Here is a 27,210-nt window from a genome sequence, read left to right as displayed (position 1 = left end):
AACTAATAACAACTAACCACTTGTGATTTGTTGTAAAATTGTTGTAGACGTAGCATCTCTCATAAACTATTATCTCTTTCTTTTTTGGCTGAATTTTCATGATCTTTGTTAACACAAACATGAAATATTTGAAAAAAAAGCAATAGGGTAGTCAATGTTGTTTTGGTTTCCATTTTGAAAAGTTTTGAACTTCCCAGATGTTACTAGTACAGTACTACTAGTCAATAGTTAATACTTAATAGTTACCCACTCCACCGCAACACTCCAAAGTGCAGGCCAAACTTACCCAAGTTTTCAAGTACAACATTAATCGAGTAAAAAAACAAATGCCCAAGTTGCCAACTGCCAAAACATCTTTAGTCCCCACACAACATTCCAAGCCAGACACACATGTTATCACATGAATCAAATTCTTCTGTTCTACCCCTCTATTTTTAACCAACTATAGCATGCTACATGCATGTCTTTTTTTTATTTTTATTTTTATAGTAAATATAAGGTTGGTACTTACTTTAGTTCATGATCGGTTTTAATCCTTAAAATTTAAAGCAATCTTTTTAAGTCTCTTAAAATAATCATTTTTACTATTTATGAAATGAAGCTCTCCATTTCAAGTCTTATTTCATCAATTTTTTGGTTCAGATTAAATTTTATAAATTTAAAATGTACTGATTTTTATAACATTTAAAAGTTATCATACGCAATAAGATTAAAAAAAAAAATGGACGAAATGAATAGGATTTGAAACTTAGAAAATCCTCTTCCCCAAAAGTGTTCATGGGTTAGATTTTAGAGACCAATAGTCAAATTTTAAAAAACATATACACATTAAACAGAGGATTTACATTCATATTTTTTGTCTGTTTAGAAATAACTTATTTAGCTGAAATTAAAAACTTTTTGTTAAAAATATTATAGATAAAGCTAAAAAGATAACTGAAGTAGTATAGTGGAACTCATAAATAGTACTAATAAGTGTAATAAAATCTATAAATAATAGTAAAAGGGTCATGTTAATGAGTGCTTAGGGCATTCGTTAATAATTTATTTTAGGAAAGTTTTGATATCACTTTTATGAAAAATAAAAAAAAACTGTCAAAATATTAATTAATTTTTTTTCATTTGCCATAAAAAACTTTATCTAAATAAATTATTAAATAAAAAAAAAACTAACTTTTTAAACTGTACCAAAAGCACGCTTGGCATTGATATTATAGTAAGAAAATTAACAACTCCTAATCCTTACAAAAAAAGAAGTTTAAAGCTCATTTGATAGAATACCTTAGTAATATATTTTTAATTTTTAAATAATATTACACACATCTCCTATTTCAAAAAAATACAAACAAACTCAAACTACTTTACCAAAGTGTCCCTAAATCTTCCAAAGACAAAGATATAGTTGCGTGCAAACACACACTCTCTCTCTCTCCAACTTTATTCTTTACTCTTTAGCTTCACTCTCTCTCTCTCTCTCTCTCTCTCTCTACTCTTCACTGTCTTTCACTTCACTCTAGCTCTTCTTCTCTTCACTCCTCAATGGCTATCAACAGAGACTCAACGCCTCCTCCGATGATCGGCAAAATTGGACCATACACTGTGTTCATGACCCCACCATCCACTCCTTCCCCAAAGCCTTTTCAGCAACCTGTCTTCGATTCACCCAAGAAGATCGTGGTTCCTCCGCCGCCTCCGGTGCAGCCTCCGCCGCAACAGTTCACTAAGTCTCTTCAGTCCCCAAATTCCAATGACTCTGTTGTTGGTTTCTTCAAGAATGCTGTCACCAAGGTCCAAAATGGTATGTGGGTTTTTTCAGTTTTGGCTCAGTTTATATGGATTTCTTTTATGATTCTTTGGTTTTTGGTTGAAATGAGAAGGAATATGAAAAACCCAGTTGCAAAAATGTGTGCTTTATGCTCATTTGTTAATGGAAAAAACATATAATTTAACTAAATTTTTTTAAGTACTTACTGAGAAAATGGAGGAGAAATAAGATTAATAGAAATAGTAAAAATAAACATGTCATTTATGACTTTGGATAGAATAGAATGGCGGAAAAGGATAGATAAAATGTTTGGGACTAAGGCTTGGTGGTTGTTGTTGTTGTTGTATCTATGAAAGCTGAAGTTGGTAGGATAGTCTAAGTGGGAATTGGTTGTTGGGGGCTGGGTTTGGTGGGGGATTTTGTTTTTTCTCAAATGCTTTGTATTGAAATTATGTGATTGAGTGTTTTTTGGTTAGTAATGATATTGTTGTTTATGTTTTCTTTGTAACCGGACAATTTATTATTATTATTATTTGGGTATTATGCAGCACATTCAAGTTTGGATGACCATTTGGCGCGGTGGTTTGGGTTGAACCAGTCCAAGTATCAATGGGCGCTAGATGATTATTATGAGAGCAAGGGATTGGTAAGCACTTGATTTTGAAGTAAATGTGCACTGAGTATTTCTTATGACTTTGGTTCTCTGAATTTTAGCAGCTTTAGTGGAATGGTTTGGTTGGGTACAATATGTTGATATTGACTGTTGAAGGTATATGGGGAGTAGCTTTTAAGCAATTACTACTTTGCAATGATTATATTGTTTCATTGGGCCTTTGCTACATCATTGATCAAGATTAATCTTAATTATTTTTTTTTTTTGGGAACGTATTCATTATTCTTTGATTTCTTTTGTTGTGATTTTAGAAAGTTAGTTCTATTAAAGGCTTAAAGCATTTAACCCGAAAACTCCCTCTTACATCCAGGTTGACTAGGCCCAATATAGACCAAAATGAAGACAAACTCGTCCTATGACCCAACCAAAACAAAGACAAACAGGCCTGGTGCACAGATTCCAAGAATAAATAAACCAATATCTGATACCATCTTAAAGCATCCAACTCAAAAACTTAAGCCAGTAAGTGGAGTGGTCCAACTGTATCTTAGATCTGAAATATCCATTTAATAGGGTAGCATGCTGTCATTCAGAAATTTAGTTGGACGGCCATGCTTTGCTTGTTTAGTTGAACTTGGATATCCTGATTCTTAGATATGAAACTACTGCAATTTGACAACACCAAGAACCCATACTGCCCCAAGCCATATCCACCATCCCGAATTGTCCACCCAAAGCCCATGAATGCCAGCCAAGTGATCCATTCAATACCACCGCCACCATGGGATTTTAATCCTTCATAAAAAAAAAAAAAAAAAAAAAAAAAAAAAAAAAAAAGGAAGAAACCTCAATGATTACTTGTGAGCCCTTTTTCACCAACTTTGCCCTGCCCATTGGTTTTTGAATTTTGTGTGCGCTATGTTATGCAATTTACTGGCTGCTGAGGGGAGCGAGAGAGAGTAGAAGAAGAAAAAAAAAATTGAAATGGATTTTAGAACCTTTTTCTCTATTATTAAATTTTAATTTTTATGAAATTATTGTCATGTGATGTGATGGTATTTCTGTCAATTAAACTAATGGAACGCTGACCAAAGGGTCAATTTGGACATTTCTCAAAGTACAGGAGTTTTTAGTTTCAAATTAGAAGTATATGGGGTTTTTAGTTTCAAACAAAGACTAATAGGCCTGGCGCATGTAGTCGAAGAACAAATAAACCATGCTTTGATACCATCTTAAAGCATCCAACTCAAAAACTTAAGCTAGTAGGTGGTGTAGTAACCAAGCATACACACAATTGATTTGTGATTCCTTAATAAATTGAACAATTTAGATTCATTAAGTTTTCTGTTCATTTAAAATATATAGCATGGTATTAAATTACATCTGCCATAGGGCTAAGTTGCTTATGAAACTACTTGCAGTAGTTGTATCTTAGATATGGAATATCCTTTTAATAGGTTAGCATGCTGCTCAGAAATTTAGTAGGACTATGCTCTGCTTGTGTGGTTGAACTTGTTCTTCCCCAATATTAGTGACCTCATCTTCTTTTTTGCAAGTTTCTATTGTCTGATAAGTGATATGTGATTTCATTTTCTGTGAATACTATTGATTTACCAATATTTTCACCAATACTGTCTAAGCGCCAGAATTCCATTGATTTAGCAATAATTTCACTGATACTGGCTAAGCGGCAACATGAGTTGAGGGATAACAAAGAATGTCTCCTACTGATTGAATTGTGCAGCTTAGGTGAAACTAGGTTTTCTGACGTCATGATATATTAAAAGCCTCCATGTGGTGTATTAGGAAGGGGTTTGTGGCTCTTTCCTTTGCTTACTATCATAGACCTCATATTCCTGTCTATCAGTTTCTACTTGCAGTACTACCTACAAATATGATCCCACTGAATGCAACTCCCATTGATATAATGAGATTATTAGGAAGGGGTCTTCAGCTCCTTCCTTTGCTTAATATCAAAGACATCATCTTCCTTTGCTTAGTATGGACTCTGATATAAGGCCCTAAGACACATGGGTACAGATATGGGTATGGGTATGAGGATACAACATTTCTTGAAAAACTTAGGGTACAATACGTTGGGGATATGTGTATTAATTACTTATTAGATATATTTTATATATATTGTTAAGCATATATCAATTTAAAAGCAATAATGAATGATAAAGTGAATCCATAACCATTAACTGCTGTGTAGAATACAAATCAAGACCCAAAAGAATAAATAAAAGATAACTAGATAAGAATTCAACATTGAAACCAATATATGAAGCATATAAATAAAAATTCTTACAAGTTTGGGCTATCTCTCACTATTGGGATTGGGTTACAATGATATCTAAGTCGTATCACAGATGCATCCTAGATGTATTGGCACATAAAAAAAAAAAAAAAAAAAAAAATTGATTGGGTGTGTATATTAGAGGTATCCAGTATGATATTGGTACAATACGTATCGGATATGGGTATGTGAGCAAAAATGGAGTATCTATGCATCCTAGATAAGGCCATAATATTCAGTGCATTACTGGTTACTGGGTTAAAATAAAATAAACTTGATCTAAGACTGTAATATTCAGTGCATAACTGCTTTTTGGGTTAAAATTTAGTAAACTCTGGTTAAGGACAGACAGTCACAGCATTGCATCTTTCTCTCTGGTTTAAGGTAGGATTGTTATTTTTGAATCTGGTTTGCCTGTTTGGATGAGTTAGACCTTGCGAAAAAAGTGAAAATGCTACCCCAAATGGAATTGTTTGGCATTTCTCTGCGAAGTTGCTTCCCTGTGGTACAGGAATTGCCCTGGTATAGCTACTTCCTGCACTAGTAAAAATGGGGAGGGTAAGGTCCTTGGTTCCAACTAGGTCCCCGTATAACTTACCAATAGAAATAGAAAAAAGGGATTGCTATCGAGCTGGTCAGATAAAAACATGACTGAGATTCAATGTAGACAGTGGCATGTGTTCCTTAACTTGATTTAAAGCAACTATGCTAATATCAAAGAAACAACTAGTTTGCTAAGAGCCTTTTCAAATCCGCCCAACTCCGTTGTTGTACTTGTAACTATAAAAAAGAACCAACTAGTTTTTATTTATTTATTATTATTATATATTTTTATATTTTTTATTTTGGAGTGTGGAATAATGCATGTGAACTTTGATGCCGCAATGGATAATGTCTAACCTAGCTTTCATGATAGATTTTCAAATACATTGTCTTTATTGCAGTTTCTTTTATTCAGCTCCTATCATTCCTTTATCATGTAAAACATTTTGAAATTCACTACTGCAGGAAAAGGGGGATGCAAAAGCTAAAGATTTATCTAGCAAAATACAGAGTGTATAAAATGCTTGTTGGCTGGTAACTTAATATTTGATTTTTAATTTCTGCTTTAAGTGGAATTTTTATTGGAGGTTCTTGAACTCTGAAATGTTTTTGTTATGCAGAATTTATTGAAAGTGGAAGTGTCTGCAAACTCTACTTTTGAGTATACTATATCTATATACCTATCTATGGAATAGCAGAATTGCATCGAATTTGTAAACGATCCTTTGATCAACATCTGTGATCTGGTTAATGCAATTCTCTCTCCTAGTGCAACAGCTAACTGAACTTGGTTGTGTGATGGCCTGAGGCATGTAATCTCTCTTTTTTTTTTTTTTTTTTAGCCAAACTTTTTATTCAAGTACTGCCTTGAAGTGTTACCTAATTTAGTTTGGGTCAAGTTTTTGGCTTGTGTACCTTGGTACTGTTAAATGTGTTTTGAATTTGTATTGTATTTTAGTAAAAGCAATTATTTGTAACTTCCGATTGTGGGAGGGCCTTTTAAGCATGTAGCCATATTATTATTGAACTGATATAGGTGATGGTTAATGTAATTAGGTTACTCAGAATCAGAATATTTCTCTTAATTTAAAAAGGTGTGGAGAGCAGGGTGGGCATAAATGATGGATGGATACATAAATGAATGATGTTAATGATTGTAGACTAGATTAAGAAAACAATAGCCATTTTCATCTGTAGAATACTGGATTGCGGTCAACAAGTTGTCACATTGTTTGGTTCATGTGAATTCACAGCCGTTCAAGAGGGAATTTATGCTTGTGGCTTATTGTGAATGTCGAGAGTGATTGGATTTTGGCTGAAGTGAAGGCTTTATGGAATTGCAGTTTAAAGGTTTGCCTTTGGACTATGTGACATGTTTTTAGGAAGAATGGGAGACATGGTTGGTCATTGCACTTGAAATAAAATAGACATGGTTTAATTTAGGGATAATTACAGTTTTTCCACCTATGGTGTGGGATGGATCTGTTTTATCTGTGTGGTTTGACTGGTATCAAATATGGCATTTTGTCAACCAAGATCGAATCTTTAGCTTTAAGGGGGTAGAAGGGTGTCTTTTTCTCTTTTCTTTTTATCTTTTACATCACCTCCCTCTCCCTTAGCTTTTGTTGATTCTCCTCTCTTTTGCCTTGATTTTTTTACCTAGAAGCTTCGTGTGTATCAGCGCAGCCTTGTTTTCTCTCACACAGTGATTTTTGTATTTTGAGAGATTATGCCCTTTTCAAATGGTGATATCTCCCTCTGACATGTCATCATCTCAAGGGAAGTGGGTTGTTAAAAAAAATGTGTGCTATTGGTGCTTATTTGGCACTTAGCAAACACATCAACATTGGACATGGATTGAAGGACTTTGTTTCCAAACCCTATGAAATGTTAGGGGTCTTAATTAAAAATTTAAACTTTAGGGGACAAAATCAAAATATTTATTTTATTTTTTTTAAATTTGGCTGATAAGGGAGTTACAAAAATTAATAAACTCCCACTTTTAAAACAAGAAATAGGCAAAACGAATCTGTCCCAAACCACATATGTGGATAACACGAAAATTATAATTCAGTGGGTAAAAATTAGTAGGATAGAAGAGATTTATTTTCTACCATGTGTGTTCGGTTGAGAAGATGGAAAAGTAAAAAGATGTAAATTTTCTTTGTTTGGTTGGGAAAAAAAAAAATGAGAGAATGAGAAATGTAATTGGTATATATTTACTCTCAAGTCCCAAAACTATCGTTTGATTCAAAAAGAAAAAGAAAAAAATACAAAAGAAAAGGATGTAAATGAGTCACTTTCCTTTTACCCCCTTCCTCCATTTTATTCTCAAATTAGAGAGATTGATTTTTGGCAGGCCGAGGAGAGAACACCTAAACCCCACCAAAATTCACTCCATTTTCATCTCTCAACTAAACAACCAAAAGCCTTCTCTCTCTTTCTCTCTCTCTCTCTCTCTCTCTCTCCACCCCCCCCCCCTCCCCCCCAAAATTTTATTCTCTTTATTTTCTATCCTCTCCTAAATCATCCCAACCAAATGGACACAAAGAATTTTGGTAAGCATTTGGCTAGCTTATTTGAGATAAGCCAAATTATTTGCTAAAATTTCTATTATGTCTCATCTTTAAGCAAATAAGCTTGACCAAGAACTCAAGGTCTTACAAAATTAAGCTCGGGAAGTTGCTAGATCTGTTGGTTGTGCTTGGTGAATAACATAAATAAGTGGCAGAGAATTAATGGTCAAATAATAACACAAAAATGAGAACTTGGACGAATGATGTGGTTAAGAATATGAGATCAAGACAGTGACTCTTTTTAAGGAAGAATTGATGACTAATAATAATTTTTGAGAAGTTTGAATCGAGAGCGGAGGGTTTGATGAATCTACATGCGACAAAGATTCACCAGCATAAGCTAGGTAAGGATTTTGTGGCAACATCGACGCGACTTAGTGCTTCTTCCTTGTATTCAAGAACTATGTAGATTTGGATTTTTTTTTTTCACCATGCATTTGACATTGTTTTATCACTAATTTTGATGATTTTATAATCAGCAGTCGCATTCGTTTACATTATAAAACTTATAGGATTACTGCTGGTGCCTGACAGAGGACAAATTATACATATCTGCTTCCTCTGCATGTCATAGTCTTATGACTTATATGTTCATGTTATGGCCAGGCCGGCAGGCTTGTCATTTTACCATTTCAATAAGCAAGCCAAGCCCCACATGGATTCATGTATATTCATAGTAGGAAGGGAGGGATTAATGAATTGAACTAGGAATATTGGTCAAAACATGGCTTTCATTTTGGAAGTTTCATTGAATTCAAGATGTGCTATTCTCTCTTTTCATGCGAACTTGATGTTGTACCAATCATTTATTTGCCGTTTTTTACTTATAAGTTCATCTCTTTCACATGCCATAGACTATAGAGTTTGTGGGGGTAGTTTTAAGTCTGTATTTTATTTCCTGAATAATGTCTCCAACAGAACTTCTTCTTCTAGGCTTTGGTAAGATTTTAAATCCATCCTTTAAATTTATTTATTTTCCAACTTTGTTTTTGTTCATTACTTTTGTTCATTATTATTATTTTTGACAAGAAGTGGCAGAGTTCATTACTATTAAAAATAATTCTGAACAGCAGTGTGGTTCTTATTAAGTTCTTTAACACTCTGCAGCCATCTTTATAACATTTGTTTCTGTCGTTGTGGCATGCCAAAAATGGTTTGTTGGCAACAATGTTAGTCCAGACTCACGATTTATAACATTCACCACCATGGATAAATTTCTCAACAATATGGAAAGAGAGAAGCCAATCAGATTTACCTCTCTGCAGCTCAGAATTGCAACAAACAACTTCACTAATTTGTTGAGTTCAGGAGGACTTGGAGCAGTCTATAAGGGGATCTTTAGTAACGGAGACATAATGGCAGTGAAGCTTCTAAATGGGAATTCTGATAAAAGAATTGAGGAACAGTTCAAGGCAGAAGTGAGTACAATTGGAGGAGTTCATCACTTTAATCTTGTACGTCTTTATGATTTCTGTTTTGAGAAGCACCTGAGAGCTCTTGTTTATGAGTACATGGAAAATGGCTCGCTTGACAAGTACTTATTCTGTGAAAACAACATCTTAGGATTTGAAAAGCTTCATGAGATTGCAATTGGGACAGCCAGAGGGATTGCTTACTTGCATGAAGAATGTCAACAACAAATAATCCATTATGATATTAAGCCAGGAAATATTCTTTTGGATGCAAACTTCTTTCCTAAGGTAGCTGATTTCGGTTTGGCCAAGCTCTCTAACCGGGAAAATTCACATGTCACCATGACAGAAGAAAGGGGGACACCTGGTTATGCTGCATCAGAAATGTGGATGCCATATCCTATAACCCAAAAAGTGTGAAATCATTGGGAAGATAAAGAACCATGATGACAGTCTTCCAAAGAGCCCAGAGTGGTTCCCAAGGTGGGTTTGGAAAAAGTTTGAATGTGGAGAACTGGGAGAGTTGAGCATAGTTTGTGGGATAGAGGAGAAATATATGGAGACAGCAGAGCGAATGATGAAGGTAGCTTTCTGGTGTGTGCAATATAGGCCTGAATCGAGACCTTTGATGAATGTTGTGGTGAAGATGTTGGAAGGAGAAGTAGAGATTCCTACACCTTTTAATCCATTCCAGCACAAGTTGGTTGTTACTTCTTGCACTAATGCACCTTTCCGTCCAACACAGACAGATAGCAACTATAATTCAGAATACTCCTCTCAAATGAGCTCTGTATGCGCTACTCCCGTGATGTGGAAGTATGATATTGAAATGGCCTCTACTTAGGTGGGTGAAGAGCATCAGTCTGTGTGTGTGAGTTTGATCAGTGAACTAATCTTTTACATATGTACATTCAAGGATACCTTTTTATAATAATAATAATAATAATAATAATAATAATAAGAATAATGTGCTATTTGAATTTGATTACTTTGTAACAGTGGGGAGTGCGAGGTCCTCGGTTCCCACTAGCTCTGTGCATAAGTTTCCAGTAAAAAAAGAAATTGCCCTGCAATGCTAATTTTTTTCTGTAATAAAAATTCATCCATATTTCTAACACACTTTCTGATCTCCATTGAGCTGGTCAGATAAAAAACATAACTCAGATTCAATATAGATTGTGACACATGTTCCTCCACTTTTTTAAAAGCAATTATGCTAGTATCAAAGAAACAACTAGTTTTCTTGTTGAAATCATGCATGTGAACTTTCAAGCTGCAATGGAAAATGTATAACCTAAATAACATGATATTGTTTTTAGATAGGTAAACCTAAATAACATGATATTATTTCACTTACTTGGTCTTTATTGCAATCTCTTGTATTTTCAATTCCTATTATTCTATTACCTTGTAAAACATTTTGAATTTCAATACTTCATGGAAAAAGGGATGCAAAAGCTAAAGATATTTCAAGCAAAGTACAGTGTGTAAAATCCTTGTTGGATGGTAACTTAATATTTTATTTTAGTTTCTGTTTAACTGGAAATGTTTATTGGAGGTTCTTGAACTTGGAAATGTTTTTGTATTGCAGAATTTGTTGGAAGTGGAAGTATCACTTTCCTGGTTGAGTATACTATATCAATATACCTATGTATGGAATAGCAAAGTGCATTGAATTTGTACAGGATCCTAAAAACATCTGAGATCTGGTTAATTATTATTTTTGTTCATTATTATTATTTTTGACAAGGAGTGGCAGAGTTCATTATTATTAAAAATAATTCTGAACAGCAGTGTGGTTCTTATTAAGTTCTTTAACACTCTGCAGCCATCTTTATAACATTTGTTTCTTTCGTTGTGGCATGCCAAAAATGGTTTGTTGGCAAAAATGTTAGTCCAGACTCACGATTTATAACATTCACCACCATAAATAAATTTCTCAACGATATGGAAAGAGAGAAACCAATCAAATTTACCTCTCAGCAGCTCAGGATTGCAACAGACAACTTCACTAATTTGTTGGGTTCAGGAGGATTTGGATCAGTCTATAAGGGGATCTTTAGTAATGGATCCATAGTGGCAGTGAAGGTTCTGTATGGGAATTCTGATAAGAGAATCGAGGATCAGTTCAAGGCAGAAGTGAGTACAATAGGAAGAGTTCATCACTTTAATCTGGTACGTCTTTATGGTTTCTGTTTTGAGAAGAACCTGAGAGCACTTTTTTATGAATACATGGGAAATGGCTTGCTTGACAAGTATTTGTTCCGTGAAAACAAGATCTTAGGATTTGAAAAGCTTCATGAGATTGCAGTTGGGACAGCCAGAGGGATTGCATACTTGCACGAAGAATGTCAACAACGAATAATTCATTACGATATTAAACCAGGAAATATTCTTTTGGATGCAAACTTCTTGCCTAAGGTAGCTGATTTTGGTTTGGCCAAGCTATCTAACAGGGAAAATACACATATCACTCTGACAGGAGGAAGGGGAACTCCTGGTTATGCTGCCCCAGAAATGTGGATGCCATATCCTATAACCCACAAGTGTGATGTTTATAGCTTTGGGATGCTATTATTTGAGATCATTGGGAAAAGAAGGAACCATGATGACAGTCTTTCAGATAGCCAATTGTGGTTCCCAATGTTGGTTTGGAAAAAGTTCGAACATGGAGAAATGGGAGAGTTGAGCATAGTTTGTGGGATAGAGGAGGAACATAGAGAGACAGCAGAGAGAATGATGAAGGTAGCTTTCTGGTGTGTTCAGTATAGGCCTGAATCAAGACCTCTGATGAGTGTTGTGGTAAGGATGTTGGAAGGAGCGGTAGAGATTCCTACACCTTTAAACCCATTCCAGCACTTGTTGGTTGCTAATCCTTGGGATAACGCAAATTCCCATCCAACACAGACTGATAACACTTTTAATTCAGAATACTCCTCTCAAATGACCTTTGTAGGCGCTACTCCCGTGATGAGGAAATATGAAATTGAAATAGCCTCTATTTAGGTGAGCTGAAGGGCATCACTACTGAGTCTGACCGTTAACTAAGTTTTACATAGGTACATGATTCAAGGATACCATTTCTCTGTTTATACAGAAATGCATAATGTGCCATTTGAATTTGATTACTTATTTACTTGTAATTTCTAGACCCTGTTAAGATAAATGCCTTATATCTACAGCTCATGTTGCCTCTACAGATCAGGTTGTGAATCGAAATTCCAATTCAAATGCTTTTGCAACTTTCAGATAAACTTGCAGAGGATTTGGTTCCAACTATTGTATTTTTTTTTTTAAAATTCAAAGGTCTCATCATTATCTTCTATCCTTGGCTTTTGTCTAGGATTTTCAGTTGTAACTTGTAAGTTGTAATCAAATAATCTAATAGTTTTATTTTGTACGTTTATATATAATTTCAATACAACTCGTGGGTTGGTAATTAAGCCAACCCCAATTATTCAGATTTTGATTCAACCAGCTGTTCTGTGAAAGTAAATAGGAGTACAAATAATCTCCTTCGCCACTACCTGCCCAAATTTGGTTGGTTTTCTTTTAATAGTCATCTGTTAGAAGTTGAGTTGCTCCACCATAATTAGTGGCGGTTCTAAGAATTTTTTTTAGAGTAGTTATTAAGAAATTTAAATTATACAATATTTAATAAAAAAAAAATAGTTATATCTTATTATCAATGCTGCAAGCCATATCTCTTTCAAAATTTTAGTTAAATAAATTTTTTTTTTCATCACCTCCCTCTCCCTTAGCTTTTGTCGATTCTCCTCTCTTCTGCCTTGATTTTTTTTACCTAGAAGCTTCGTGTGTATCAACACAGCCTTGTTTTCTCTTTCACACAGTGATTTTGGTATTTTGAGAGATTATGCCCTTTTCAAATGGTGATATCTCCCTCTGACATGTCATCATCTCAAAGGAAGTGGGTTGTTAAAAAAATGTGTGCTATTGGTGCTTATTTGGCACTTAACAAACACATCAACATTGGACATGGATTGAAGGACTTTGTTTCCAAACCCTATGAAATGTTAGGGGTCTTAATTAAAAATTTAAACTTTAGGGGACAAAATCAAAATATTTATTTATTTTTTTTAATTTGGCTGATAAGGGAGTTACAAAAATTAATAAACTCCCACTTTTAAAACAAGAAATAGGCAAAACGAATCTGTCCTAAACCACATATGTGGATAACATGAAAATTATAATTCGGAGGGTAAAAACTAGTAAGATAGAAGAGATTTATTTTTTACCATGTGTGTTTGGTTGAGAAGATGGAAAAGTAAAAAGATGTAAATTTAATTTGTTTGGTTGGGAAAAAAAAATGTAATTAGTATAAATTTACTCTCGAGTCCCAAAACTATCGTTTGATTCAAAAAGAAAAAGGAAAAAAATACAAAAGAAAAGAATGTAAATGAGTCATTTTTCTTTTACCCCCTTCCTCTATTTTATTCTCAAATTAGAGAGATTGATTTTTGGCAGGCCAAGGAGAGAACACCTAAACCCCACCAAAATTCACTCCATTTTCATCTCTCAACTAAACAACCAAAAGCCTTCTCTCTCTCTCTCTCTCTCTCTCTCTCTCCCCCACACCCCCCCCCCCCCCCCCAAATTTTATTCTCTTTATTTTCTATCCTCTCCTATATCATCCCAACCAAATGGACACAAAGAATTTTGGTAAGCATTTGGCTAGCTTATTTGAGATAAGCCAAATTATTTGCTAAAATTTCTATTTTGTCTCATCTTTAAGCAAATAAGCTTGACCAAGAACTCAAGGTCTTACAAAATTAAGCTCGGGAAGTTGCTAGATCTGTTGGTTATACTTGGTGAGTAACATAAATAAGTGGCAGAGAATTAATGGCCAAATAATAACACAAAAATGAGAACTTGGACGAATGATGTGGTTAACAATATGAGATCAAGACGGTGACTCATTTTAAGGAAGAAATGATGACTAATAATAATTTTTGAGAAGTTTGAATCAAGAGCGGAGGGTTTGATGAATCTACATGCGACAAAGATTCACCAGCATAAACTAGGCAAGGATTTTGTGGCAACATCGACGCGACTTAGTGCTTCTTCCTTGTATTCAAGAACTATGTAGATTTGGATTTTTTTTTCACCATGCATTTGACATTGTTTTATCACTAACTAGTAAGTTGCCCGTGCGATGCACAGATAATTTTGTAATATTTTATGTAAGATGGTTTTAGATAATATTGTGTATATATATTATAAAGAAAAAGTAAACTAAATTAGAGTAAAGGAACATATACATTTTAAGGTATTAAAAATTAGTTTAATAGCTTCATTGCATATTTGTACCCTTCTTAAGGTACGGTTATTTATTTATTTATTTATTTTTAAATCATGAAACCAAAAATAAATGCAAAAGAGTAACGGGACCATGAAAATTAACAAATTTGTGTTGTGTTCACATATTTCATACCATGAAATGAAAGTTTGTCCAACTCTCTGATCGTCTTCCCCTTATTGATAGTGCGACATTATGACATGGTTTGGACAAATGTGTATACATGTGTTTTATAGATGATTTAAAATTGAACCATGGTAGAATATGGTTTTACATTGTGCACCAAATACTCTCTCTACTTATATACCCAAAACAAACACTATCTAACCAAATTACCCACCCCTAATTTTAAAAAGAGAAAGGAAAAAAAAAAAAAAAAAAAACCCGTAGGGGTTTCAGTGTCTTGATGGTGTTGGGTAGCCTGTATAACAAAGGAGGTGACCCCTTAGCAACATAGTAGCATAAGTATTGTGAAAATTTACATGTTACAGATTATAGATACCAAAGTCAATATGAAGGATGGTTTACAACTTATTTACAGAACATAGACATGGCAGTAGGTACAGGCATATAACAGAGTAAAGGTGCAACCATATGATGCCACTTTTTTTTTTTTTTTTGGAGAATCCATATGATGCCACTTTAATTGTGCATTCACCAAATGAAGGTAGTTCTAAGAATGTTGATTTTTTTGTTGTATGCTTGTATGCAGTAGAGGTGGGTTCAATGAGTTGAAAGCAAAGCTAAGCCAATCAAAATTAAGGTCGAAGTTGAAAAGAGAAATTAACAAAACAAAAAAACAAAGGTAAAAATTTGAGTTATAGTTATTATAGAATAACTGCTAAAGCTTATAAAAGTAGAGAATGGTAGACTGCTTGTCAGTGCAACGATATCCTCATGAAGAATATACCAACCTCTTTACATTTAAAAGCGGAGGTTCATCTGGATACTTCTCTATGTGTGAGAAAATCAAAGCTAGCTCAACTGCATCCGCATTTTATATAAAAATCCACAACAATTTTGTTTTCTTCAGGGCCTTATCTGGTCAGTTATTACTATTAGTCCTTAATTATTATTTTTTTCTTTTTTTAAAAATACTAAAATGGTGGGTGTGCTAAAAGACATGAAGAATAGAGAAAAGTGTCGTGTAAGTTTAGTAAATTAATGAGACATTAATAAGCTAACAGAAAAATAAGTTAATATGAACTTTTGGATAATAGAAAAAAAAAAAAAGTTAACAAAAGAGGTAAAAAAAAAAAATGTTAAATGCAAAATTAGAGCGTTACTTGGCAAGACTTCATGCACTCATACATGAGATCTCTGCTTCATATATATATATATTGATGATTATTCCTTTATAACTCCTAATCACTAATCAGCATGAGTCTAAAAAAAACTTTGTGATAGGACTTTATCAAACATACAAAATAAGCATATATTTTTTTATCTTTAAAAAAAAAAAAAGGATATTGCTATTGTGTTCATCCTTATAAGAATTTAAGCACAGATTAAATTTTCATTATTTTTGACAATTTTTCTTTGATTCCTTTATAATTTATATATTGTGTTGGTTTAAATGAATTTTTTCTCAAGCTTTCAAAGAATGAACTTTAGATAAGATGTTCAACTTTTATACGCCAAGCATTGACTGTAAATCTTGTTCGTGGAACAAATCAAGATAAGAAATTAAGAATATGGTCCATTTTGGTTGGCTTGATTTGTCTAGACATCAATTTTCTCTCTTGCCAAAAGTCCGACTTTTAGGCGGAAGTTTCCTTGGTTATTACTTGTATACAAAATTCCAAGATCATTAAATTGAAATAGGTCCCTTATTGACCTAACCAATTGGAATAGTATGAAATTTCTTCCCATCCACACTAAACGTTGTGTACACTCCAAATTTTTTCTGCATCTCATAATGATATGTTGTGGAAAGGTGTCATCCAAGTCCAACATGATTGAGAGTTATAGTTGAGACTATAACCCAGAAGCTTTACTATTCAATACTTCGCGAGAAAAACTAAACACTCATTTGATGTAATAGGAGACTATGAAATTCGACATTGTATACACCGGGATTTATTCTTGATGTTGTGAAATTGCTGTAGGTACCAAAAACTATAGGCTGATTAGTTGGCAAGTCATGTTCTTTAAGCGTGAAAAGTCTACGATGGAAAATTTTTATGTTCCTACAATAAATGTTTTGGAGAGAAAATTGTTAGCCCCCTCATCCCATTGGACCCCCCTATTTATACAAAGGAAAAAGGGTCCAATATTCCTAAGTATAACTTAGTTACATGGAATTTTTGTGCAATTGTGCCTACATTTCTTTTAAAAATTTAATTATAATTTTAAACTCTAATTTGGTGATTTTTATATGATTTTTGTGGTTTAATATTTGATTTAGTAAAGACATATTACCCAAAAGAAACGAAGGTAGAGCTATTAAAGAAATCTATACTTTCAGATTAGCAATTACCGATGGCCAATGCTGCATTGTCATTTGTGGTTGTGGAATGAATAAGCGGTATGTTGTTTGGGCGAGTAATTAAGGCCAAGCAATTAACCATATTAAAAGGGATTAGCAACTTTTTTCTTTCTCCTTTGCCATTTATGGTATGTATATGCCTTTTTCACATATGCTCAAGTGAATTGCCCATTAGGATTTTCCTTAATTATGATAAACATATTAATTTTTTTTAAGGGAAGTTCTATATTTATTGAATGAGATATATATATATATATATATATGTCGAGGGCCATGTAGCTGAATTGGCACCTCCCCATACACAAAGTGTCTAGGGTTTAAGGGAGAAAATGTTCAAATTGTGGGAGTCAAGGAGAAAAGGTTTAAGTTGTGGGGTTAGCATAGATACTGTAATTATTTCTAAATAAAAAAAATATATATATATATATATATATTGTTTTCCTTGAGCTAAAGCAGTTGCGATGGATGTGTGGAGTGGATGGTTTTTTTTTTTTTTTTTTTAGTTCTTGAGTATTTTGGGTTGTTTCAAATGAGTAATGGCTCTTCTTAGGCTCCTAAAATTTTTGGTTTGTTGATTTTGCTAACTATAACTCGATTCTTCTTTACCTAATAAAGTTTGGAATTTTTTTGTAAGTATATTTTTTTCTTCAAGAAAATGAATAGAAATCTACCTTCATGTTCATGCTCATGTTAATGTTCATATTTGTAAACCTAAATCATATTTAAGCCCTTAATTTTAAAAAGAAAAAGGGAAAAAAAAAAAAAAAACCCGTAGGGGTTTCGGTGTCTTGATGGTAGTAGGTGGCCTATATAACAAAGGTGGTGACCCCTTAGATTCTTCTTTCTCTCTCTTTCAAATGTTTTGCCAGTCTTAGATTTTTTTATTTTGGTAATGTATAGTGAAACAGTGCATTTTATATAACAATCCACAACATTTTTGTGTCTCTCTATCTTCTTCAAGGCCTTATCTGGTTAGTTATTATTATTAGTCCTTAATTATTATTTTTTTGCCTTTTTTAAAATACTAAAATGATGGGTGTACTAAAAGACATGAAGAATAGAGAAAGGTGTGGTGTAAGTTTAGTAAATTAATGAGACATTAATAAGCTAACAGTAAAATAAGTTAATATGAACTTTTGGATAATAGTAAAAATACTTAATGAAAGAGGTAAAAAGAAAAAAAAAATGCACAAAGCAAAATTAGAGTGCCACTTGGCAAGACCTCATGCACTCTTGCATATGGTCTCTGCTTTTATATATATATTGATTTTGATGATTTTATAATCAGCAGTCGCATTCGTTTACATTATAAAACTTATAGGATTACTGCTGGTGCCTGACAGAGGACAAATTATACATGTCTGCTTCCTCTGCATGTCATAGTCTTAGGACTTATTTGTTCATGTTATGGCCAGGCCGGTAGGCTTGTCATTTTACCGTTTCAATAAGCAAGCCTCACATGGATTCAAGTATATTCATAGTAGGAAGGGAGGGATTGATGAATTGAACTAGGAATATTGGTCAAAAGATGGCTCTCATTTTGGAAGTTTCATTAAATTCAAGATGTGCTATTATCTCTTTTGTTGCGAACTTGATGTTGTACCAATCATTTATTCGCCGTTTTTTACTTGTAAGTTCATCTCTTTCCCATGCCATAGACTATAGAGTTTGTGGGGGTAGTTTTAAGTCTGTATTTCATTTCCTGAATAATGTCCTCAACAGAACTTCTTCTGAGCTTCAGTAAGATTTTAAATCCATCATTTATATTTATTTCTTTTCCAACTTTTTTTTGTTCATCACTTTTGTTCATTATTATTATTTTTGACAAGAAGTGGCAGAGTTCATTATTATTAAAAATAATTCTGAACAACAGTGTGGTTCTTATTATGTTCTTTAACACTCTGCAGCGATCTTTATAACATTTGTTTCTTTCGTTGTGGCATGCCAAAAATGGTTTGTTGGCAACAATGTTAGTCCAGACTCACGATTTATAACATTCACCACCGTGGATAAATTTTTCAACAATATGGAAAGAGAGAAGCCAGTCAGATTTACCTCTCTGCAGCTCAGAATTGCAACAAACAACTTCACTAATTTCTCAACAATATGGAAAGAGAGAAGCCAATCAATTTTCTTGTTGAAATCATGCATGTGAACTTTCAAGCTGCATTGGAAAATATTTTTTACAACAAATCCTAGGTTTTAAGTTGTTTTTTGTTTTCTATTTGAAAATATCACTTTAATAATTTTTTTGCCATCAATAACAACCTACTACTTAACATTAGTTGTAAAAGTGTTGTGAAAAATATAGTGGACGTTGCATTTTTCTCTCTTTTTTATTTGTTTTTCATCTAGTAAAAAAATATTATTTTATTTATTGATTATAAATAACCCTATTCATTAAAATTTGGGGGCCTTCTTTTTACTTGGGGCTTTAGACAACCGCATTTCTTGCTCTAGCATTCAGCCGACTTTGCTCGAATTGGTGTGTTTTTCTTTTTCATTCTTAGTCTTCAAATTTAATTTATTTATTTCTCTCATCATCATCACCATAATCATCATTTTTTTTTTTATACAAAATTTGATCTTTTTCTCAATCACCAATTTGTTTTCCTTATAGTTATATATCTTTTCTCTCATTATCATCATAGTTATAGTTATACTTCAATAATAAAATATAGTTATTAGTTATGAGTCATGACTGACCTATAAATACATAATTCGCCCCCCCCCCCCCCCTAAAGAAAAGGGGCACATAGCTAAGTTTTTTTTTTTTTTTTTTTTCCCCGAGAAACAATCACACACAAGGGTGAGGGGATAGGATTTTAATATAAAAGCATACCACAAACTTCACCCAAAAGCCATGATACATATCTCAGTTCTTAGAATATAAGAAAGTGTCACATTGGATCATATAGTCCAATGGTTTTAGCCTTGGCTCAAGTATTGTCCTATCTCGAGGCTTAATTTATCTGCCTCACTGCTTCCCCTCTAAACCTCCATTTATCTTCCTTTGTCTTCTACGACCATCCATAGGTCCATTGTACTCCCCAGACCATAGCAGCATATTGAATTCTTATGTAAAATTCTAAGTGTCACCATTGAAGCTGATTCTTATGTAAAATTTTAAGTGTCACCATTGAAATTGGGGTAGAAGAACATCCTTTCACTGCAAGGTAGACTACACCTCTCCATCTGTCAATGGACTGAAGCTCCGATAGCTATTGGCGAGGACACCCCATCATCATACAACGTTACCTTTACACCCTGCAGACACTTATGTAGTAAAATTTGAAAGCTCACTAGTATAAATACTAGAGCTAGTTTAGACCCTCCCCTCCTAATTTTTAAATTCTTGCTAGATTGCTTTTAATCTACTCTCATAGATGCAGAACAAAAGTAATAAATCTGCAATCAACTGGGACTATTATTGTAGTGACCCAGAAAGGGGGGTCTTGCATTCCATGGAATCACACATCGCCTAGGGAAGCATATGGAAATGTGTTTATAAGGAATGACCTCCCTCAATGTGTAGAGGCCTTTTTCCTTGCTGTTGTGTGCTTTGGGGGAGAACAAAACCATGAGGGGTATGAGCCCCTAAAGCGGACAATATCTACTTAGGTGTGGTGGGGTCGTTACAGATGGTATCAGAGCCATGCCATAGCCAGAAGTGTGGGCCCCACACGCGAGGATGCGTGTGCCCGTAAGGGGGGTGGATTGTAGTGACTCAAAAAGGGGGTCTTACATTCCATGGAATCCCACATCGCCTAGGAAAGCACACGGGAATGTGTTTATAAGGAATGACCTCCCTCAATGTGTAGAGGCCTTTTTTCCCGCTGCTGTGTGCTTTGGGGGAGAACAAAATCATGAGGGGTATGAGGCCCTAAAGCGGACAATATCTACACAGGTGTGGTGGGGTCGTTACAATTACCTAGTGCATGGGCATACATAATTGAAAATTAATTAAAAGGCACAAGTAGTAAGGAAAGAGAGAAGCAAACACAAGATAACACTGCGATGTGTTATCGAAGAGGAAAACCAAAGAACTCGGCATAAAAACCTCTTCACGGCCCTCCAAGCCAAATCGATCTACTAGTAAACCAGTTGGAGTATAAGGATAACAAATAAAACCTCCAAGCCTAAACTACCCTCTGTACTTAGATCCTTTGAGTCACAGCTACCAACGGGCTTCATCGAGCATTGTCTTCACTAGCTTTTTGAATCCTGCAATTACCCTTAATTGCTTCCACCAAAGATTAGCATGACCTAATCCTTCCCAAATGCTCCAAATCAACTCACAACACTCTAGATGTGTGTAGTTTGTGTTTGGGCTAAGAACCTCTCAAAAGATATGGAATTAGAGAGGGAAGAAAACTAAAAGAAATGTGTAGAGGATTGTAGGTTTGCAATCTCTAACTCTCCAATGGATTTCTAAGGTTTTCTTTCTAAAACTCTCTTTACAATTTTTTGGATAATGTGGGCTTTTATAGTGTAGGTAAAGAAATGAGGTAAACACATAAATAGTTGTCCATGCATCTCGTGAGCAAGGTCGCGAGTTGGCCAAGTTGCGAGTCACTCGTGAAATGCCTTTGACACTTGATTCGTTTGAACTTCCAACATGTGCTCCTCACATGGCCTTTCACAGGTTGCACCAATCACAAGCCAGTCGCGAGATACCCTGTTTCACATTTCTTCACCAATTTGCACACTAAACCCATTACATTTAATCCCACAAAAATACATGTATATGATTGAATAATTACAATAAAATTTAACAAGGAATTAAAGCCAAAAAAATATGAATTGAAAATCACAACTTTACAAAATTTATAGTAGCTTTTGTTAGAACTATGGTTAAATGATGAAATTTACATTTTCCTAATAATTTAAGCTATTGGGAGAATTGGTATTTTAAAAGGGCAAGAGATCTTGAGTAAGGGTGTTCATCAAACTGCACAAACTACAAAAACCACACCAAAACCGCCCGCAAAATGGCATAACTGCACCTCACCGCAAGTAACAATGAACCGCACCGCACTGCATTGCACCCTCTCTATATATTAATATATTTATTTTTTTAATATTAAATATATTATTAATTAATAGTTTAATACTTCTCAAAATAAAAATTAATAGTTTAATAACCCTAGTTTTCAAAAAAAAAAAATTTAACAACCCTTGTAAGTGTTAATTAGGAAAGCCAACTCAAAATAAAGAAAAACTAGCTCAATATTTTAAGACTTGGCCTAAAACAAAGGGGAAAATCAGTTTTTTGGTAGGCAAGAAAAGCCCAAAATCTGAAAAAATATGTTAGTTTTAAACTGCATCTTATACACTGCATCGCACAGGTGACTACAAAAATGAGGTGCGGTGCGGTTATGGTTTTTGCTAACTCTAAACCGCACTGCACCACACTACACCGCACATGTGACCGCAAAAATGAGGTGCGGTATAGTTATGGTTTTGTCTAAACCGCGCCGCAAAATGCGGTGCTAAAAATGGCCCAAAACCGCATCGCACCGCGAACACCCCTAAATTCTTGAGTTTGACCCCTTTAATAGAAAGCCTTCTTTATTATCCAAAATGAAACTTTATTATTATTATTGTAAAGGTATGGTTTTTACATAACATTTATGTTGGTTGCATTCCATGACAAAAGTGTTGTAATTTCATTAATTTATTTCCTTATATTTTGTGGGATTTAATTGTAATGGGTTTAGTCTTAAGTGGTGAAGATTTAATCAAGACAGTTGGAATTCGCAACTAGCACAAGATTGCAGAACTTGCGAAAGGCCATGTGAGGAGCACATGTGGAAGTTTAAGAGTCAGGAGATCTTGTGAGTAACTCATGACTTGCCTAACCCGTAAGTGACCCACGAGATGCACTAACCAACTAGATTTTAAGTGTGACATTTCTTCTCCTTCGCCCACACTATATATACCCTCATTACCCACCAAATTACAAGGAGGTTATTTAGAAGAAAAACCCTAGAGAGAGGTTTTCAAAACACCCACCTTTTAGAGAGAGAGCTACTCATCCTTAAGTGAGAATTCTTTGGTAGTCTCTTATCCTCCCTTCTCCCATTGTCATACCTTGAAAGGAGATTGTACCCAAATACAACCCATACCCATTCAAAGTGTAGAGAGTGTTTTGGAGCTTGGGAAGCATTAGGTCTTTGCTAAAATAAGTCAATAAGGCTTGGTGGTGCAACATGGCAATATTGCAGGATTTGAGAACTTAGTGAAGATAAGACTCCGAGAAGTCCATTGATAGTTAGAGCTTGGAGAGTTCAAGTACTTTAGGTAGATTAGGATTGGAGAATCTTTTTGATTATCCTTATACTCCAACTTATTCATTAATAGATCATTTCGGCTTGGAGGGTTGCAGAGAGGTTTTTACTCTAAGTTTTTTGGTTTTCCTCTTCTATAACACATTGCGATGTTATCTTGGGTTTGAGTCTCTTTCCCCTACTACCCTTTACATATTTGCCTTGCACTTATATGTTAATCCATGCAATTGTTTAATGCTTTGATTAATAAATTTGCTAATCACATATATTCCACATTAAGTGTGTTTAAATTAAAAATAATCAAGCCGCAATTAAAATTTGGGGGTCTTAACTAGCTCTAGTATTTGTAATATTGAGCTTTCAATTATTATTAATATATATATAAAAGCAGAGACCATATGCAAGAGTTCATGAGGTCTTGCCAAGTGGCACTTTAACTTTGCTTTGTGCATTTTTTTTCTTTTTACCTCTTTCATTAAGTATTTTTGCTATTATCCAAAAGTTCATATTAACTTATTTTACTGTTAGCTTATTAATGTCTCATTAATTTACTGAACTTACACCACACCTTTCTCTATTCTTCATGTCTTTTAGCACACCCACCATTTTAGTATTTTTTTTAAAAAAAGCAAAAAAAAATAATAATTAAGGACTAATAATAATAACTAACCAGATAAGGCCTTGAAGAAAGATAAAGAGACACAAAAATGTTGTGGATTGTTATATAAAATGCACTGTTTCATTATACATTACCAAAATAAAAAATCTAAGACTGACAAAACATTTGAAAGAGAGAGAAAGAGGAATCTAAGGGGTCACCACCTTTGTTATATAGGCCATCTACTACCATCGAGACACTGAAACACTTATGGGTTTTTTTTTTTTTTTCCCTTTTTCTTTTTAAAATTAGGGGCTTAAATATGATTTAGGTTTACAAATATGAACATTAACATGAGCATGAACATGAAGGTAGATTTCTATTCATTTTCTTGAAGAAAAAATATACTTACAAAAAATTCCAAACTTTATTAGGTAAAGAAGAATCAAGTTATAGATAGCAAAATCAATAAACCAAAAATTTTAGGAGCCTAAGAGGAGCCATTACTCATTTGAAACAACCCAAAATACTCAAGGACTAAAAAAAAAAAAAAAAATCATCCACTCCACACATCCATTGCAACTGCTTTAGCTCAAGGAAAACAATATATACATACATATATATATATATATATATATTATTTAGAAATAATTACAGTATCTATGCTAACCCCACAATCTAAACCTTTTCTCCTTGACTCCCACAATTTGAACATTTTCTCTCTTAAACCCTAGACACTTTGTGTATGAGGAGGTGTCAATTCAGCTACATGGCCCTCGACATATATATATATATATATCTCATTCAATAAATATAGAACTTCCTTTAAAAAAAAATTAATATGTTTATCATAATTAAGGGAAATCCTAATGGGTACTTCACCTGAGCATTTGTGAAAAAGGCATATACATACCATAAATGGCAAAGGAGAAAGAAAAAAGTTGCTAATCCCTTTTAATATGGTTAATTGCTTGGCCTCAATTACTCGCCCAAACAACATACCGCTTATTCATTCCACAACCACAAATGACAATGCAGCATTGGCCATCAGTAATTGCTGATCTGAAAGTATAGATTTCTTTAATAGCTCTACCTTCGTTTCTTTTGGCTATTATGTCTTTACTAAATCAAAAATCAAACCGCAAAAATCGTATAAAAATCACCAAATTAGAGTTTAAATTATAATTAAATTTTTAAAAGAAATGTAGGCACAATTGCATAAAAATTCCATGTAACTAAGTCATACTCAGAAATATTGGACCCTTTTTCCTTTGTATAAATAGGGGGTCCTAATAGGATGAGGGGGCTAACAATTTTCTCTCCAAAACATTTATTGTAGGAATATAAAAGTTTTCCATCGTAGACTTTTCACGCTTAAAGAACATGACTTGCCAACTAATCAGCCTATAGTTTTTAGTACCTACAGCAATTTCACAACATCAAGAACAAATCTCAGTGTATACAATGTCGAATTCCATAGTCTCCTATTATATCAAATGAGTGTTTAGTTTTTCTCGCAAAGTATTGAATAGTAAAGCTTCTGGGCCATAGTCTCAACTACAACTCTCAATCATGTTGGACTTGGATGACACCTTTCCACAACATATCATTATGAGATGCAGAAAAAATTTGGAGTGTACACAACGTTTAGTGTGGATGGGAAGAAATTTCATCCTATTCCAATTGGTTAGGTCAATAAGGGACCTCTTCCAATTTAATGATCTTGGAATTTTGTATGCAAGTAATAATCAAGGAAACTTCCACCTAAAAGTTGGACTTTTGGCAAGAGAGAAAATTGATGTTTAGACAAATCAAGCCAACCAAAATGGACCATATTCTTAATTTCTTATCTTGATTTGTTCCATGAACAAGATTTACAGTCAATGCTTGGCGTATAAAAGTTGAACATCTTATCTAAAGTTCATTCTTTGAAAACTTGAGAAAAAATTCATTTAAACCAACACAATATATAAATTATAAAGGAATAAAAAAAATTGTCAAAAATAATGAAAATTTAATCTATGCTTAAATTCTTATAAGGATGAACACAATAGCAATATCCTTTTTTTTTTTTTTAAAAGATAAAAAAAAATATATGCTTATTTTGTACGTTTGATAAAGTCCTATCACAAAGTTTTTTAGACTCATGCTGATTAGTGATTAGGAGTTATAAAGGAATAATCATCAAATATATATATATATATATAAAGCAGAGATTTCATGTGGGAGGGCATGAGGTCTTGCCAAGTAACGCTCTAATTTTGCATTTAACATTTTTTTTTACCTCTTTCGTTAATTTTTTTTTTTTTTTTTACTGTTACCCAAAAGTTCATATTAACTTATTTTACTGTTAGCTTATTAATGTCTCATTAATTTACTAAACTTACACAACACCTTTCTTTATTCTTCATGTCTTTTAGCACACCCACCATTTTAGTATTTTAAAAAAAGAAAAAAAATAATAATTAAGGACTAATAGTAATAACTTACCAGATAAGGTCTTGAAGAAAGATAGAGAGACACAAAATTGTTGTTGATTTTTATATAAAACGTGGATGCAGTTGAGCTAGCTTTGATTTTCTCACACACAGAGAAGTATCCAGATGAACCTCCGCTTTTAATGTAAAGAGGTTGGTATATTCTTCATGAGAATATCGCTGCACTGACGAGCAGTCTACCATTCTCCACTTTTATAAGCTTTAACAGTTATTCTATAATAACTATAACTCAACTTTTCACCTTTGTTTTTTGTTTTGTTAATTTCTCTTCTCAACTTCGACCTTAATTTTGATTGGCTTAGCTTTGCTTTCAACTCATTGAACGCACTCTACTACATACAAGCATACAACACAAAAAATCAACATTCTTAGAACTACCTTCATTTGGTGAATGCACAATTAAAGTGGCATCATATGGATTCTCAAAAAAAAAAGTGGCATCATATGGTTGCACCTCTACTCTGTTATATGCCTGTACCTATTGCCATGTCTGTGTTCTGTAAATAAGTTGTAAACCATCCTTCATATTGACCTTGGTATCTATAATCTGTAACATATAAATTTTCACAATACTTATGCTACTATGTTGCTAAGGGGTCACCTCCTTTGTCATATAGACTACCCACTACCATCAAGACACCCAAACCCCTACGGATTTTTTTTTTTTCCTTTTTGTTTTTAAAATTAGGGGTGGGTAATTTGGTTGGATAGTGTTTGTTTTGGGTATATAAGTAGAGAGAGTATTTGGTGCACAATGTAAAGCCATATTCTACCATGGTTCAATTTTAAATCATCTATAAGACACATGCAT

At 33.7% G+C, this 27,210-nt stretch overlaps 2 protein-coding genes and 1 pseudogene across 2 annotated transcripts; all 3 read left to right on the top strand.

The window, feature by feature from the left end:
• The first annotated feature begins 1,419 nt into the window (after positions 1 to 1,419).
• Positions 1,420 to 6,197, top strand: LOC112017152 (uncharacterized). Its single transcript, XM_024049612.2, has 4 exons — positions 1,420 to 1,798; positions 2,314 to 2,411; positions 5,686 to 5,754; positions 5,841 to 6,197. Exons 1-3 carry the CDS (start codon positions 1,540 to 1,542, stop codon positions 5,737 to 5,739), a joined length of 411 nt encoding a protein of 136 aa, XP_023905380.1. The 5' UTR covers positions 1,420 to 1,539; the 3' UTR covers positions 5,740 to 5,754; positions 5,841 to 6,197.
• A 1,560-nt stretch (positions 6,198 to 7,757) lies between these two features.
• LOC112017150 (rust resistance kinase Lr10-like) lies at positions 7,758 to 10,262 on the top strand (annotated as a pseudogene).
• A 720-nt stretch (positions 10,263 to 10,982) lies between these two features.
• LOC112017151 (G-type lectin S-receptor-like serine/threonine-protein kinase SD2-5) lies at positions 10,983 to 12,608 on the top strand. The gene has a single exon (XM_024049611.2). The coding sequence runs from the start codon at positions 11,156 to 11,158 to the stop codon at positions 12,212 to 12,214; it is 1,059 nt and encodes a 352-aa protein (XP_023905379.2). The 5' UTR covers positions 10,983 to 11,155; the 3' UTR covers positions 12,215 to 12,608.
• Positions 12,609 to 27,210: the final 14,602 nt, after the last annotated feature.

Source organism: Quercus suber, unplaced genomic scaffold (assembly GCF_002906115.3).
Source record: "Quercus suber isolate HL8 unplaced genomic scaffold, Cork oak 2.0 scaffold_81, whole genome shotgun sequence".
NCBI lineage: Eukaryota > Viridiplantae > Streptophyta > Magnoliopsida > Fagales > Fagaceae > Quercus > Quercus suber.
The sequence above is the reverse complement of the archived record's forward strand: the minus strand, read 5'-3'. Positions and strand labels throughout refer to the sequence as shown.